The 16,200-nt window shown below is 66.5% G+C and overlaps 3 protein-coding genes across 3 annotated transcripts in view; 1 reads left to right on the plus strand and 2 right to left on the minus strand.

Annotated features, from left to right (window-relative positions):
- Window positions 1-66: 66 nt before the first annotated feature.
- ANKRD39 (ankyrin repeat domain 39) lies at window positions 67-3,705 on the minus strand. The gene is made up of 4 exons (XM_084221903.1): window positions 3,195-3,705; window positions 2,830-2,933; window positions 2,364-2,567; window positions 67-2,150 (listed from the first exon to the last, which is right to left on the minus strand). Exons 1-4 carry the CDS (start codon window positions 3,325-3,327, stop codon window positions 2,013-2,015), a joined length of 579 nt encoding a protein of 192 aa, XP_084078029.1. The 5' UTR covers window positions 3,328-3,705; the 3' UTR covers window positions 67-2,012.
- A 663-nt stretch (window positions 3,706-4,368) lies between these two features.
- On the minus strand, window positions 4,369-13,537 carry SEMA4C (semaphorin 4C). Its single transcript, XM_084221697.1, has 15 exons — window positions 13,496-13,537; window positions 11,815-11,958; window positions 10,319-10,467; window positions 10,172-10,234; window positions 9,920-10,018; window positions 9,520-9,616; window positions 9,330-9,446; window positions 9,102-9,253; window positions 8,378-8,553; window positions 8,035-8,179; window positions 7,400-7,622; window positions 7,174-7,289; window positions 6,927-7,084; window positions 6,608-6,678; window positions 4,369-6,421 (listed from the first exon to the last, which is right to left on the minus strand). The coding sequence occupies exons 2-15, from the start codon at window positions 11,921-11,923 to the stop codon at window positions 5,580-5,582; spliced, it is 2,517 nt and encodes an 838-aa protein (XP_084077823.1). The 5' UTR covers window positions 11,924-11,958; window positions 13,496-13,537; the 3' UTR covers window positions 4,369-5,579.
- A 2,002-nt stretch (window positions 13,538-15,539) lies between these two features.
- SNRNP200 (small nuclear ribonucleoprotein U5 subunit 200) overlaps window positions 15,540-16,200 on the plus strand; it is a 30,531-nt gene continuing 29,870 nt past the window's right edge. Inside the window, exon 1 of the mRNA XM_084221711.1 lies at window positions 15,540-15,688. Within this exon, the coding sequence (XP_084077837.1) occupies window positions 15,644-15,688 (45 nt within the window). The 5' untranslated portion in view covers window positions 15,540-15,643. The remainder of the gene's footprint in view (window positions 15,689-16,200) is intronic.

Below are 16,200 nucleotides of genomic sequence, written 5' to 3' on the forward strand. Positions count from 1 at the left end.
GCGTGCCCGGTGCAGGGACCTTTTCCCGGTAGGATGAGCCGCTGGAGGAGGAGGATGAGGATGAGGATGAGGATGAGGCGTGGTGGGGATGGAGGAGCTGGGATTTGCTGCTGCTGTTCCAGGCCGGCTCGGTTTGGGATGGACGGAGCGGCGCGGGCACGGCGCCGACGGCTCAGGGAGCTTCGGGTCTCGGTGTGCCGCCGTGGGGACCCTGGGGATGGACATCCCAACCCTGCCAGGAATCCCAGGATGGAAATCCCAACCCTGCCAGGAAATCTGGGATGGAAATCCCAACCCTGCCAGGAAATCTGGGATAGACATCCCAACCCTGCCAGGAATCCCAGGATGGAAATCCCAACCCTGCCAGGAGATCTGGGATAGACATCCCAACCCTGCCAGGAATCCCAGGATGGACATCCCAACCCTGCCAGGAGATCTGGGATGGACATCCCAACCCTGCCAGGAAATCTGGGATTGAAATTCCAGCCCTGCCAGGAGGTCTGGGATGGACATCCCAACCCTGCCAGGAGGTCTGGGATGGAAATCCCAACCCTGCCAGGAAATCTGGGATGGAAATCCCAACCCTGCCAGGAGTCCCAGGATGGACATCCCAACCCTGCCAGGGTCCATGCAACCCTTCCAGGAACCCTGGGATGGACAGGCCAAGCCCTGCAGGACCCTTGGCATGGACATCCCAATTCTTCCAGAAACCCCGGGGTGGGCGTCTCAATCCTTTCAGGGTCCATCCCAAACTCTCTAGGAACCCCAAACCTTCCAGGATCCATCCCAACCCTGCCAGGACCCCAGGATGGACACCCCAACCCTTCCAGGAATCCCAGAATGGACATCCCAGCCCTGCCAGGACCCTCGGGATGGACATCCCAAACCTTTGGGATCCCTGGGATGGGCATTCCATCCCCTTGGGGCCTCCTCCACCATTTTGGGATATCCTGGGATGGAAATCCCGACCCCTCTCTGGTGTTTTTGGGGTCTCCTGGATAAATCCCAGCCCCTTCCCTGCTGGCCCGGGGATTTTAGGGTCTGGATTTTGAGGTCTGGACTTTGCAGTCTGGATTATAGGGTCGGGACGTTGGGGTCTGGATTTTGGGGTCTGACTTTGGCGTCTGGATTTTGGGGTGACACAGCGCTAGTGACCAAAGTTGTACAGGTAGGAGGGGGCTGAGGGTCCCCCCAAAACCCCCCTGGGGTTTTTTGGGGTCAGAGCTTGACCCCAAAAAAACAAAAATAAGCACAAAAGTTCCCCCTGGGTGAACTCCTGTAAGTTATTGGGAGAAGGTTGAATTATTTTTGTTAATCACATCTCGACGATCAGTTCCTAGCTCCTTCCGCGGGGAGATTTTAGAAATAATAATAATTAATTAATTAATAATAATAATAATTAATAATTAATAATAAGCCAGGAAAAAAAAAAACAAAAAAACCTTTTTTATTAAATCTTCCTCTATGCAAACCCCTCCTTTTCCTCCCCCCTGGGGAATTCCTATTTATTGTTCAGGTTTGATTTGTATTTTTGGGGAGCTCGGGCCGCGGGGGGACGGGAGGAGGGGCGGGGGGGGCCGGGCCTCCCCCTCCCGGTTCTGCCCCTCCCCCCATGCCCCAGTTGTGAAACAGACCGTGGAATTTTTATTTCACGGAGGGGTTTTTTTGGGTTATTTTTTTGCCAGATGGGTTAATAAAAATTCTATATCTGTACCAGGGTGTGCTCGGTGCCGCGCAGGGGGGTCCCGGTTACCGGCGGAGGGGCCCGGTTAAAAAGGACGCGGCGCCTTTAAATCCCCCCCCACCCGCGGGGGCTGTTTACACCGCGAAACCCCGCCCCTAAATGCACCGCGGGTGCTGATTGGCTACAGGGGGAAGGTGGGATGTGATTGGCTGGGAGGGCGGGTGGTGGGTGGGGCGTGTTGGCGGAACCCGGAAGTAGCAGCGGCGGTACCGGGACGGGCACCGGGCCCGCGACAGTACCCGGGCCCGGTTGTCGCCTCTGTGTCCCCTCAGGTGTCCAGCAGGTCCCACACGGCCGGGTGCGCCCCGTCCCGCGGGCTGCGGCCCCTGGCATCGCGGAGGGCAGCGAGGGCCGGGCGCTGACGCAGGAGGAAGGCACAGAGCTCGCGGTGCCCCTGCTCGGCGGCCTGCGGGGCACCGGTGTCACCCCCGGGGGCACGCGGGCACCCGAGAGCCACCCACGGGCACCCTGGCGGAGGAGGAGCCCCGCGCCCCCCACCCGATTTGGGCAGGGGGTGCTCCCTGTGACCCCCATCTGGCATTGGACTCCCCCTGTTCCCCCTCTAATTTGGGCATTGCCCCCCGCCCCCCGAGCATTTGGGGCCCTCCCCGGTGCCCACCTTGTGCAGGCCGGTTCTGCCGTCGCCGTCGGCGGCGGCGGGGTCGGCTCCGTGCGCCAGCAGCAGCTCGGTGACGGCGCGGTGCCCGCAGTAGCAGGCGCGGTGCAGCGGGGTGGCGCCGCCGGGGGTGCGGGCATCGCACGGGGCGCCGCGCTCCAGCAGCAGCCGGCACACGCCGAGGTGCCCGTTCCGGCTGGCGTAGTGCTGCGGGCACGGCGCTGCCTCAGGGCTCCCGCCGCCCCCGGGACCCCGGTGCCACGGCAGCACCGATCCCGGAGATCCCCGTGCCCTCCGTGCCCCTCGTACCCGATCCGGACCCCCGTGCCAGGGCCGCGTTCCCCACCAGGGTGGGACCGCAAAGACCCCGGTGCCCTCCACGCCCCTCGTACCATGGACCCGGTCAGGACCCCCGTGCCCCCGGTACCCTCCCGGTGCCCCCGGTACCCTCCCGGTGCCCCCGGTGTACCAGTGCCGTGTACCCCGCCAGGTCGGGCTCCGCGGGGTCCCCTCGCCGTTCCAGCAGCTGCAGCACCCGCGCCTCGTCCCCGTCCCGCGCCGCCGCCCAGATCCCTGCGGGCAGCGGGGCCGCCTCAGCCACGGGCCCGGCCCGGTACCGGTGCCCGTGCCCAGAGCCCCCGGTACCGCCGCTCCAGCCCTTCCCGTGCCCCCTCCGCTACCCCACCCCTGCCCAGAGTCGCCGGTGCCCCTCCGGTACCGGGTACCGCACACGGGGACCCCCCCCGTGCCCCGCCGGTGCCGGGTACCCCACACGGAGCTGCCCCGGTACCGGTGACACGGCCCTCCCGCCCCCAGCCCCGGAGCCCCCCGGACCCCTCTCGAAGTCCATCTCGGACAGGCTCTGGTGCACGCTGGGCACGGCCACGCGGCCCTGGCAGCACGGAGAAGGCATCGCCGCTCGGCCCGGGCAGCACGGAGCGAGCGGCGAGTGGTGACCGCCGGCCATGGCACCGGCGGCGCTGAGGGACGGGGCGGAGAGAGCCGAGGGGAGGCGGAAAGGCCCGAAGGGAGGCGGAAAGGACCGAGGAGGGGCGGAAAGGTCCGAGGAGGGGCGGAAAGAGTCGAATCAGAGCGGAAAGGGCCGAGCGAGATCTGGAGGGCCGAAGGGAGGCGGAAAGAGCCGAAAGAGCGTGAAAAGGGCCGGAAAATGCCGAAGAAATCCGGGAAGGGCCGAATGAAGCCGAAGGACCCCTTTTCCGAACCGTTACGGCGCATGCGCACTCTGCGCAGCCGGTGCCGCCGCCAGGGGGCGCCAGGAGCCGCCCCAAGCCCCCTTTGGGGACCCCCGGTTCGTGTCCCCACCCCGCCCCCCCCCAAATTTTGGGGTCCCCAAGCCCCACCCCCATCACCCACGGCAGCCACAGGGCTCCCCCTCCCCGTCAGGGGGATCCCAAGGATCCCATCTTCCCCACCTCGGGGCTCCCAGGGGTCCCCCCCACACCTTTATGGGGTCCCCCAGCAGTCATGGGGGTCCCTCTCCCCCTAGGGGTGTCCCTGAGCCCCCTCCCCTATTTCGGGGTGTCCTTGGGCTCCCCCTCCCCCAGCCCGCCCCCAGCCCCATTTCCCACGGCCCTGACCCCGTTCCCAGCCCCCTCCCCCATTTCCTGCGCTGCTCCCAGCGGAGCCTCCCCGGGGAGGGGAGGGGGGAGCCCGGCCCGGCCCCCCCGCCTGGGAACGGCTCCGCTTTTATCCTTTTTTAGCCCCGCTGGAGCTTTTTCCATGAGCTCAGCACCGGGGGGGGGAGAAACCAAAACCTCCCGCAAAACCTCCCCAAAACCTCAAGCAAAACTTTCCCAAAACCTCCCCAAAACTCCCCACAAAACCCCCCCAAACCTCCCCAAAAATTCCCTGAAAACCCCCCAAAAAAGAAGGGAAAAAGGAAAAAAAATCTGGGATATGTTTTTGGATTTTTTTTTGGAAGTCCTTTTATTATGAATATAAAAATACTCAGGTATTTACAGCAAATAAATATAATTTCGGTAACAAATAAATTACACTGGGGGGGGCTTATACAAAAGGGATGGGGGGCGTGCAGGGGTCGGGGACAGGGGGACAAAGGGGACAAAGGCCAGGGCAGGGTGGGCACAAGCCCTGGCAAGGGGGCACGGAGGGAGGGGGTGGAGATAGAAAAATGTCAGGGAGAAAAACCCGAAATCGGCCCAAAAAAATCGTCCCGAGGGCACCGGGCACAAGGTGGGCACAGGGGTGTCCCCAGGTCTGTCCCTCCATGGGGACACTGTACCGAAGGTGGCGGCACCGGGACCCTGGAGCGACACGGTGGCACGGCTGGGTGGCAGCGGTGCCACCAAGGTGGGCAGCGGTGCCAGGGTGACAACTCTGTCCCCAGGGCTGGCGCTCAAGTGACAATCCTGGGTGCCAAAGTGGCAGTGCCACCCCTGAGGCAGACACCGGTGCCAGGGTGGCAATCCTGTCCCCAAGGTGGGCACCATATCAGTCCCCAAGGTGGACCCTGGCACTGAGGTGACACTCCCGTTTCCAGGCTGGGTACTGGGTGACACTGCTGTCCCCAAGCCGGTACTGGGGTCACCCTGCTGTCCCCAGGGCGGGTACCAGTGTGGCAATCCTGTCCCCAAGGCGGGTGCCAGTGCCAGGCGCTCGTCCCCAGCCGGGTCCTGGTGCCAGATACTTGTCCCCAGCTGGGTGCCAGTGCCAGGTGTCCATCCCCAGCCGGGTTCCAATGCCAGACGCTCGTCCCCAGCCAGGTCCTGGTGCCAGGTGCCCATCCCCAGACAGGTTCCAATGCCAGGTGTCCATCCCCAGCCGGGTTCCAATGCCAGACGCTCATCCCCAGCTGGATCCTGGTGTCAGGTGCCCATTCCCAGCTGGGTTCCAATGCCAGGTGCCCATTCCCAGCCAGGTCCTGGTGCCAGGTGCCCGTCTCCAGCTGGATCCTGGTGCCAGGTGCCCATTCCCAGCCAGGTTCCAATGCCAGGTGCCTGTCCCCAGCCAGGTTCCAATGCCAGACGCTCGTCCCCAGCTGGATCCTGGTGCCAGGTGCCCATCCCTAGCCAGGTTCTGATGCCAGATGCCCGTCCCCAGCCAGGTTCCGATGCCAGACGCTCGTCCCCAGCCAGGTTCCGATGCCAGGCACCCGTCCCCAGCCGGATCCCGCTGCCAGCTCTGCCGCGCCCGCCCCGCGGTGCCCGCACCGGCACCCAGAGCGGAGGCGGGCACGGCTCACACCGACGACTCCTCGGGGTTGGAGTCGGGCAGGGGCTGGCGCTGCTGCAGCTTGCGCCGCAGCTCCTCGGCCAGGTCGGCGCAGGCCGGGCGCTCCTCGGTGCCCAGCGCCAGGCGGATGTAGCCGTTGGAGGCCGAGCCGCGCAGGGGGCCCAGGTGGATGCGGGTGGGCGAGTGCAGCGGCTGCCCGGGGATGGCGGCGGGCGGCGAGGCGGCGCCGGGGCCGCCGTTGCGGCAGCAGGCCGTGCCCGCCGTGCTGGCGTGGCCGGGCACGATTTTGAGCGAGCCGTCCGAGTAGTAATAACTGGACGGGTCCCAGAGCTTCTCGTCCGAGTCGGAGGCGGCGCTGGGCACGAAGCGCGGGCTGGGCGGCTCCTTGGGCAGCTCGATGGGGTACACCAGGGTGCTCTCGATGGCCTTGGCGCCCTTGCCCAGCTCGTGGCGCAGCCGGCGCCACAGCGACAGCACGGCCAGCAGCAGCAGCAGGCACAGGGCGCCCAGGCACACGGCCAGCACCCACACCACGCCCAGGCTCTCCAGCGGCGCCCGCGTCTCCAGCGGCGCCCCCGGGCCGGCCAGCACGGCCACGCGGTACTCCTGGGCGGGCAGGCGGGCGCCCTGCTCCTCGGCCAGGCAGCGGTAGGTGCCGCTGTGCTGGGCGCCCGCGCCGGGCACCACCAGCGCCCGCAGCCGCGCCTCGCCCAGCACCAGCACCTGCTGGGCCGCCAGCGCCCGGCCCTCGAAGGTCCAGAGGGCGCGCGCCAGGTTGGAGGCCAGGCGGCACGTCAGCACCAGGTCGGTGCCCGCCACCACCGTCACGTTCTTGGGGGTCAGGGAGCCTGCGGGGACACGGTGGTCAGCGGGGACGGGGCAGGGGGAGTGGGGATCACGGGGTGGGGTGAGGTGGGATCCTTGGGATGGGATGGGATCCATGGGATGGGATGGGATGGGATGGGATGGGATGGGATGGGATCCATGGGATGGCATGGGGAGCATGGGCACACCTGTGTGGCCACCAGTCTCACCTTGCTGGGCCACCTGTGGCACAGAGCAGGCGCCGGTATCGGAGCTCAGCACGTCCTGCACCAGGTGGGACCTGGGGGACGATGGCACAGTGAGGGGGGTACCTGTGGTGCCCACTCCCCAGGGATCACTGAATTCCCCCCAGCATCCCTGCACAGACACCCCAAAATCCCTCCCCAGCATCCCTGCACAGACACCCCAAAATCCAAAGGCTCCTGAAGCTCCTCAGGGCTGTGCCCAGCCTCCTCTGGGGACAGAACCCTTCCCAAACTCCACCCAGACCGTGCCCTGGGTGCCGTCCCCGTGCCGGGGTGCCCGTACCCGTTGTGCCCATCGGTGCGGACGCAGGCGCTGCCGTTGCGGCTCCAGGCGCAGTAGGGGTCCCGTGCCAGCACGCAGTCGGTGCAGGACTGGTACCGCCCGCACTCTGCCAGGGGCAGCTGTGCCACCTGCAAGCGGGACCCGGCGAACAGCAGCTTCTGCCAGGGGTAGGGGGGGACAGCGGTGAGGTGACGCTGCCGGGTGGCACCGCGGTGACGCTGCCACCTCCACCCCCTGGCACGCTCACCTTGGTGCCCGCCAGTACCAGGCTCTCCACGGGCTGCGCGGGCTCGAACACCTGCAGCTCCTCCACCAGGTGGATGTGGGTGCCCAAATCCAGCGCCTTGTGCACCCAGCCGTCACCTGCGGGTTGGCACGGTGGGCATCAGCCATGGGGCACCCTGGGGCTGGCCGCGTGGTCTCCTGTCCCCATGGTGCCCTGTCCTTGCTGTGCTCCTGTCCCCTGGCATTACCTGTGCCAATGAAGAGCACCTCGTAGGTGGCCCCGTCCAGCCCTGCCACGCGGTCCACCACGAGCTGGGTGAAGTTGGCATCCCTCTTGAGCAGCAGCGGGCACCCGCGCTGCGGCGGCACCGGCTCGTCCATCAGCGGGTGCTTCTTGGCGAAGTTGAGCGTGTTGTCGGGCAGCTCCAGCGAGCTGGCAAAGCCGTTCTGCCGGTGCCAGTCCGTGATGCACTGCCAGGGGCACACGGGGGGCAACGTCAGGGCACGGGGGAGGGCACGGGGGGATCTCAGGGAACGTGGGGGCACCGTCAGGGCATGGGGGGCACTTTCAGGGCATGGGGGCACCAGGGTGGGTCCCAGTCCCACTCAGGAGGGCACAGATGGATCCCAAATCCCTCTCAGGATGGCACAGATAGATGCCAATCCCTCTCAGGATGGCACAGATGGATCCCAACCCTCAGAGGGCACCACCAGCCCCACAGATGGATCCCAACCCTCAGAGGGCACCACCAGCCCCATGGATGGATCCCAACCCTCAGAGGGCACCACCAGCCCCATAGATGGATCCCAACCCTTCAGGGGGCACCACCAGCCCCACAGCTGTCCCCAGCACCCCCCAGCCCGTTGCCGTGCCCGCTCTCACCGCGCCGGGCCGGGGGGTGGGCACCTTGCCCGAGTAGCGCCCCCATTTCTGCGCCTGCTCCCGGTACTCCTTGTAGGGCCCCTCGAAGGCCTTCTTCACCTCCAGGATGGGGTAGCGGCAGATGGCAGAGACGTCCACGTCACCCCTGCGGGCACACCGGGGGTGGCAGCCAGCGGGTAACAGGACAAGGCCACCATGGACACCATGGGAACCGGGACAAGGCCACCATAGTGACCATGGGCCCCAGGACAAGGCCACCATGGGCACTGGGACAAGGCCACCATGGTCTCAGAGACAGGGCCGCCAGGTGCACGGGGCCAGCGTGGGCACAGTGGGCACTCACCAGCGCGCCTGGAAGACGCCGAAGAAGGCGGTGTCCTGCCAGCGGGCGCCGGGCAGCGTGAACACGGCCTGCAGGCGGTTGAAGTGCAGCTGCTGCTCGGGGGCTGAGCACACCAGGCGCGCCTTCAGGAACGACGTCCACTTCTTCTGCAGCGTGCGCGCGCCGCCCACGTCACCCTGCCGGGGACACGGCTGCTGTGGGCACCGCGGGCACCAGGACACGGCCACCGAGGGCACCAGGACACGGCCACCGCAGGCACTGCGGTGACCACAGCTCCGGGACATGGCCATTGTGGGCAGTGTGGGCAGCACAGGCACCAGGACAGGGCCACCACGGGTACCAGGACAAGGCCACCCCGGTGACCATGGGCACCAGGACAAGGCCATCATGGGCACCAGGACAAGGCCATCACGGGTACCAGGACAAGGCCACCATGCACAACAGGACAAGGCCACCATGGTGACCACAGACTTCAGGACAAGGCCACCATGGTGACCATGGGCACCAGGACAAGGCCACCATGGTGACCAGTGGCACTGGGACAAGTCCACCGTGGGCAACAGGACAGGGACACCATGGTGACCCTGGGCACCAGGACAAGGTACCTTGCAGACCTGTGCCACCACCTGCTCTGAGTAGCAATCATACTCAACTGCCAAAGCTCATGCCAACTTCCCAACCCTCAGACAGGTCAGGGCCTGTCCCCAAGTGTCCCCAGGCGTACCTTGCAGACCCGTGCCACCCGTGCCACCACCTGCTCGGCGTAGCAGTCGTACTCCACGGCGCGCTCGCTGAAGAAGAAGTAAACCTTGTCGTCGTCGCCGCTGCCGCTGCCCGCGCTCTCGGGCACAAAGGCCGACGCCACAAAGTGAGGCTCTGTAAAAGCACCTTGTCACACCAGTGCCCTGTGCCCTGTCCCCTCCCGTGTCCCCTGTCCCCTGCGTGTCCCCACCGTTGAGCCATGAGGTCAGGTACTCCGTCTTCATGGAGTAGTGCGGGCCCAGGTTGCGCAGGATGACGGGCTCCGTGCCCAGGAAGTTGTTGAAGGTGGCAGAGTAGAGCTCCCCATCTGTGAGGGAGGTGTTTAAGGGGGGTGGCGGGCACGGGTGGCACCCCCCTGTGACCCCAGAGGTGTCACCTACCCACGATGAGGCCGGTGTGGCCCTTGGTGGGGTCGTAGGGACATTTGCCTTTGCCGTCCTCGAACGCCACTGGGTCCAGGGTGAAGCCGGAGAGCTCCTGGGGGGCACAGGGTCATGACCATGCCACCCAGACAGGCACCAGGGACATGGACGCCCTCCAGGTGACCCTCCTGGGGACAGGGACATCCTAGACCACCCTGGGGACAGGGACCCCTCCAAGATGACCCATCAGGGACTGTCCCTGTCCCAGAAGGATCATCTGGGACACCCCAAGTGTACAAAAGACACCCCCAACCTGCTCTCACAGCCACAAAACCACCCTAAATGCCAGCGTTGGGGACAGGCCCACTCCTGGGGAGGGCAGGGGACACTGGGGACCCGGATTTGGGGACCCACTCACGATGTAGGTGCACTTGGGCTGGAAGGCGTAGGTGCCGCAGGCGTACAGGTGGGAGCTGTTGTAGCTCTGCAGGAAGCGCACGTAGTTGAAGCAGTCGGTCTGGGAGGGGACACAGGGGACATTAATGGGGACAAGGGACAGGGATGCTGGAGCTGGTACAGCACAGGGACACAGGACATGACACAAGGACAGAGGGACAGGGCCCCTGGAGTTGGCACAGTGCCCCAAACCCTCCCAGCAGCCCGTGCCCACCTGGTTGTTCTTGCCCTTCTGCACGCACTCCGCCTTCTTCTCCACGGGCGCCTCCCAGGAGATCTGGGGGTGGCACAGGGGTCAGGGGCTGGCAAGGCACCCCCCACCCCAAATGCCACCCGATTTTGGGGTGCCCCAGGGCCTCACCGCCGCCTTGAGCTCCACAGTGCCCGTGGCCAGGGCGAACACGGCCTCGCGGGCCCCCACGTAGAGCAGCGCCTCGGCCTCGTCCAGCGTCAGCGTCAGGTAGTGAGAGACCCCGCCCTGGGAGAAACGCTTGGCAGTGTCCTGCAGCTCTGTGGGGACAGGGACAGCGGGCTGGGACACCACACACTGTGGGGACACCGGGCTGGGACCCCCCCCGTACCTCTGTGGGAACTTGGGGACCCTCCCTGCAGCTCTGTGTGTGGACATTGAACTGGGACCCCCCCCTGCATCTCTGTGGGGACACAGAGACACTGAGCTTGGACCCCTGGGGGCACACCCCACCCCCGCCGGCCACCCCCGGCCCCGTGGCACACAAAGGTCCCTTTGTCACCGAACACAGTGGCCTTTGCAGGGACCCCCCCCGCACCCCCCCGTGCCCCCCGGCCACCCCTGGGCTCCGCAGAAAGGAACCATTGAGGGGACAGCGCCAGGGCCCCGGGCGGGGACAGGGACACGGGGCTGGCACGGCATGGGGGCAGCATGGGGACAGTGGCACGGCTGAGGGTGGGGGCATGGCCGTGGGGACAAGGGACATGGCACAGGCACAGCTCCAGGTTGGGGACAGGGTACATGGTATGAGGACAGCACGGGGACAGTGGCACAGAGAAGGGACCGAAGTTTCAGGCACAGGGACAGTGGCATAGCAGAGGGCATGGGGACAGGGGACACAGCATGGGGACAGTAGCATGGGACAGGGATAGAGGACAGGGGGTACTGCTGCCACATGGGGACAGGGGAATGTGGCATGGCATGGGGACACAGGGCATGGCTCAGCGATAGGGCCACTGGAGCTGGCACACCATGGGGACACAGGGTGACAGCACAGGGCAGGGACAGAGACTGCTGGCACGGGACAGGGACAGAACCTCAGGGTGCTGGCAGGGCAGCGGGACATGGCAGAGGGATGGGGACAGGGGACATGGCCGACGGATGGGACAGGATGATGGCAGGGCGTGGGGACAGGAAATGGCAGAGGGATGGGACAAGGGACATGGCAGACAGATCGGACGGATGAGACGGGGTGGTGGCAGGGTGTGGACACGGGACATGGAGGAGAGACAGGACAAAGGACCTGGCAGAGCGATGGGGACAGGGGACATGGCACAGGGATGGGGACAGGGATGGGGACAGGGGACAGGGCAGAGAGATGAGCAGAGGACACAGCACAGGAATGGGGACAGGGTACAGAGATGGGGACAGGGGACACGGCACAGGGATGGGGACAAGAGACACAGCACCGGGCAGTCGTCCCCAGGTGCTGCCACAGGACTGGGGATGGCACATCTGGCACATCCCTGCATGTCCCCCACACACCAGTTTTGGGGACACCCACCCAACACTGTCTGGGAAGGGACGGGACAAAAGCCACTCAAGTTGGTGACAACAGCCACCACCATGTCCCCCCACAGCCTGTCCCCAATCCCCCCAGCACTCACCCTCGTAGGGCACAGTCCTCCTGGGCACAGCGCTCCACGATGCCCCCGGGGTGCCAGCAGCGCCGGTGGCAGCGGTGACGAGCGCCAGCAGCACGGTGACAACGGCCATGGCACCGGGGCGGCGGTGGGGACACCGCGGGGTCCCTGCGAGGGGACACGGCCACGCCGGGGCCCCGTCAGTGCCACGGGGCAGCGGCGTTGGCGGCGTCACGCGGGCGGCGCGGGCACAAGGCGGCATTGAGACCTCGGTGTCACGAGGCCGGGGGCTCCCCACGCCCCGGGGACACTCCGAGGAAACGGAGCAGGGGGAGACCGGCTGCTTCCCACCCGCCACGTCCTGCCCGGGACCCCCCGGTGCCCCCGGGGGTGCCCCCGAGGGTGCCCCCGGGGCGGGCAGGATGCGGCCGGGAATTGTTCTGCCCTGCCCGGCGGGAAGCAGGAAGTTGGGGGGGCTCGGGGGGGCCCCCGGTGACGGCTCAGGAAGGATTTCCGGGAGGGTGGGGGGACGGGAAGGGCCGTGGGAATGGGGGACACCCCGGCCGGGCTTCCTGCGGCAGGGGGGAGGTGGCATGGGCACAGCTGGGGTGTGATGGGCACAGCTGGGGCGTGATAAGCACAGCTGGGGTGTGACAGCCACATCTGGGGTGTGACAGCCACATCTGGGGTGGCACTGGCACAGTTGGGGTGCCAGGGACCTATCTGGGGTGTGACAGGCACATCTGGGGTGCCAAAGGCATAGCTGGGGTGTCACAGCCACATGTGGGGTGTGACAGCCACATTTGGGATGTCAGGGGCACATCTGGGGTGCCATGGGCACAGCTGGGGTGCCACAGGCACATCTGGGGTGCCAGGGACACGGCTTGGGTGTCACAGGCACAGCTGGGGTGCCAGCTGAGGTGCCAAAGGGAGAGTTGGGGTCCCACAGGCAAAGATGGGAGGGGGGTGTCACAGACCTGGCCTGGATGCCATGGGCAAAATCGGGGTGCCACGAGCAGAGCCGGGGCACAACAGAGAAATCTGGGGTGCCACAGGCCAGCGTGGGGTGCCCTGGGCATAGCTGGGGCGCCACAGGAACGGCCAAGCTGCCGTGGGCACGGCTGGGGCTCAACAGGCACAGCTGGGCTTGCAACAGGCACGGCGACAGGGACAAAGCACGGCGACAGTGCCACAGGCCACGGGGCACCACCGGCGTGCCCTGGGCATGGCCGGGGTGCCACGGGCACGGCCGGGGTCCCCAAAGCGGGGACAGCCCCCTCGGGGTTCCACAGCCAGGCCGGTGGCCCCGCGGTCCCCAAGTTCGGCGCTGGACACTCCGGGACTGCCCGGAGGGGCCCGGCCGGGGGGGTCCCCGCGGCGGTGCCACCCGGGGTCCCCGCGGCGGTGCCACCCCGGATCCCCACGGCGGTGCCTCCCCAGGTCCCCGCGACGCTGCCCGCCCAAGCCACGCGCCCCCGGCACCCCCCGCTCCCCGCTGCCGTTACCGTGGGGGGGGGTTCCCGCTGCACCGACGGCTCCGAGCGGCGGAGGGGGCGATTCCGGCCCCCCCATCCACGGGCGGATCGGGGCGGGGGAGCCGGCGGCGATCCCCGGTACCGGCAGGAACAAAGCGCCTCCCCCTCCTCCTCCCGCCCCCGCGGCTCCGCCACAACAATACCGGGGCGGGGCGGGGGCCCGCACTCACCTCAGGGCGCGGCGGCGGCGGCGGCGGCGGTGGGGCGGGAGGCGGCCGTGAGGGGCGAGGGGCGGGGGGGGGGTGGTTTGGGGGGGCCCGGCCGGGGCGGCGGGCGGCGGCGGAGCGGGGCGGGGGCCCGGGCGGGGCGGCGGAGGGAGGCGGCGGAGCGGGGCGGGGGTTCCGGGGGGCGCGGGGGGGCCCGGCCGGGGCGCGGGAGGCGGGAGCGGCCTGAGGGGCGGCGGGAGCGCGCCGCGCGGCCCCGAGCAGCGGCCCCGCCCCGCACGTGACGTCACGCGCCCCCCTCAGAGGAGGGGGTCTCGGGTCGGGTCGGGTCAGATCGGAGCCGCTCGGGTCAGATCGGAGCCGCTCGGGTCAGATCGGACCCCGGTCCAGTCGGAACCGCGTGCGCTCGGAACTGCTCGGCTCAGATCGGAACCGCTCGGAACCAGTCGGGCCTTACTGGGACCAGTTGGCTCAACTAGGCTTGGCCCAGCCCAGCTCGGCTTGGTTTGGGTCGGATCCAGAACCGCTCAGCTCAGTTCAGCCCACTGGCCTGGCTTGGTTTAAGCAGGCTCGGCTCAGACCAGCTTGGCTCAGTTCGGGGTGTCCCGGTTGGGCTCAGCCCAGTTCAGCCCCACTGGCCTGGCTCGGCTCAATCCAGCTTGGTTCAGCCCAGCTTGGGTTAACCCAGCCTGGTTTAACCCGGGTCAACCCAGCCTGGCTTTACTGGCCTGGCTCTGCTCAGCTCAGCCTCATTTTACCCACCCCAGTTTGGCTCAGTTCAGCCCAGCTTAGCCAGGCTCGGCCTATCCCAGTTTGGCTCAGATCAGCCCAGTTTGGCCGGTCCCAGTTCAGTTCTTTTCTTTCGGTGCCATCCCAGTGTCACCCTCGGTACCATCCCGGTGCCCAGCATCCCTTCACGGACAGGATGAGGACAAACCCCAGGTGGGCACCAGGTGTGGCAGCACAGCCAGGTCACCTCCAGGGACAGGACAAAGTGCCACGTGGTGCCACCCCCGCTGTGACACGGCCGAGCTGGCACGGCCGCCGGGCACCTCTCCAGGCGCTGGCACCGCGCTCCGCTAATTAACGGGGCCGAGATAACGAGGGCACCGCAGCGGGCGCCGAGCTGTGACCCCAAAGCCAGTGCGGGGGGGCACCGGGGACAGGAGGGCACTGCCAATGTCCCCTGGCACCCTGAAATGAATGGGGACACAAGCCTGGGTGGGCACTCAGGGACCCCAAAATGGCCAGGGAACCCTCAGTACCCAGGGACCCCAAAATGCCCAGGGACCCCAAAATGCCCAAGGACCCCTCAGTGCCCAGGGACCCCAAAATGCCCAGGGACCACCCCAGTGCCCAGGGACCCCTCGGTGCCCAGGGAACCCCAAATGCCCAGGGAACCCCAAATGCCCAAGGACCCCTCAGTGCCCAGGGACCCCTCGATGCCCACAGACCTCCCAATGGCCAGGTACCTCCCCAATGCCAAGAGACCCCCAAATGCCCAAGGACCCCAAAATGCCCAGAGATCCCTCAATGCCCAAGGACCCCTTGATGCCTGGGTATCCCCAAATGCCCGGGGACACCTCAATGCCCAGGGACCCCCAAATGCCCAGAAACCCCTCAGTGCCGGGGTACCCCAAGTGCCCGGGGACCCCTCGATGCCCAGGGACCCCTCGATGCCCTCCTTGGGGCACAGGGAGGTCCTTGGGGACAATTCGGGGGTGCCCCCCCCGCTCCGCCGCGGGCACCACGTGTGCCCTCACCGGAAAGGGGCGTGGTCTGAGCCGAAGGCGTGGTTTTTAAGAATCAACCAATAGGAAGCGACAAACTTCGCGCTGGCCCCGCCTCCCACCCCGCCCCGCCGCGTTCAGGCGTTCAAGCGTCAATCAAAATCATGGCGGGCTGGCGGTCTGACCAATCACAAGCAGCTCCCGGCGAGTGGGGCGGGATTTAGCGGATATTAGCCAATCAGAATGAACAAGAGGCGGAGCCTCGCCCTCGCGTGCGCAGGCGCGTTTCCGGCTAACCCGGAAGTTCTGCTGGGGGAGCTTCCGGTGCGGCGGAGGCGGCGGCGCGGCCTCGTCAGGGTCCGCTCCCGTTCCCGGCCCCGCTCCCGTTCCCGGCCCCGTTCGGGGCTCCGTTCCCGGTGCAGCCATGGCGGACGTGACCGCCCGTAGCCTGCAGTATGAATACAAGGCGGTGAGTGCGCGCTCGGTGCCCTGAACCCCGTCCCTTTACCGTGAGTCTGTCCCGTTACCATGGGCGCATCCCGGTACCGTGAGCTCCCTCCACCCCGGTTTTGGGACCCGTTATGGACTCAGCCGCGTACTGGGACCTCGCCCGCCCCCTCAGCCCCGTTTTGGGACTCCTTGTACTTCTCTCAGCCCCATTTTGGGATTCCCCAATCCCATTTTGGGGCCCTCAGTCCCTGTTTGGCACCTTCAGTCTCTTTTTGGGACCCTCTGGATCACTCTCAGCCCCATTTTGAGATTCCCCAATCCCATTTAGAGACCCCCAGCCCCATTTTGGGACACTTTGGATTTCTCCCTTGCCCTTCTCCCAACCCCAATCCACCCCGTCAACCCCATTCCCATCACCCCAAATCCCGTTAATCCCATTTTACCCTATATTAATCCCATTTTAACCTCATTTTAAGACCATTTTACCCCATTTCAATCTTATCTTGTCCCATATTAACCTCATTTTAATCC

The sequence above is a fragment of the Fringilla coelebs genome, assembly GCF_963513975.1.
Source record: "Fringilla coelebs genome assembly, chromosome: 26".
Taxonomy (NCBI): Eukaryota; Metazoa; Chordata; class Aves; order Passeriformes; family Fringillidae; genus Fringilla; species Fringilla coelebs.

Bases quoted from the DNA above. Each gene is read 5' to 3' on its own strand.
- ANKRD39 (XM_084221903.1), bottom strand. From the start codon at position 3,327: ATGGCCGGCGGTCACCACTCGCCGCTCGCTCCGTGCTGCCCGGGCCGA. The intron at 2,934-3,194 runs GTCCGGGGGGCT...CGCTGCCCGCAG, and splicing joins CGAGATGGACTTCGAGAGGG to GGATCTGGGCGGCGGCGCGG. The intron at 2,151-2,363 runs GTGGGCACCGGG...GGTGCCCCGCAG, and splicing joins GCAGAACCGGCCTGCACAAG to GCCGCCGAGCAGGGGCACCG.
- SEMA4C (XM_084221697.1), bottom strand. From the start codon at position 11,923: ATGGCCGTTGTCACCGTGCTGCTGGCGCTCGTCACCGCTGCCACCGGC. The intron at 10,235-10,318 runs GTGAGGCCCTGG...TGCCACCCCCAG, and splicing joins CTGTGGAGCTCAAGGCGGCG to ATCTCCTGGGAGGCGCCCGT. The intron at 8,180-8,377 runs GTGAGTGCCCAC...GTGTGCCCGCAG, and splicing joins GGCGTCTTCCAGGCGCGCTG to GGGTGACGTGGACGTCTCTG.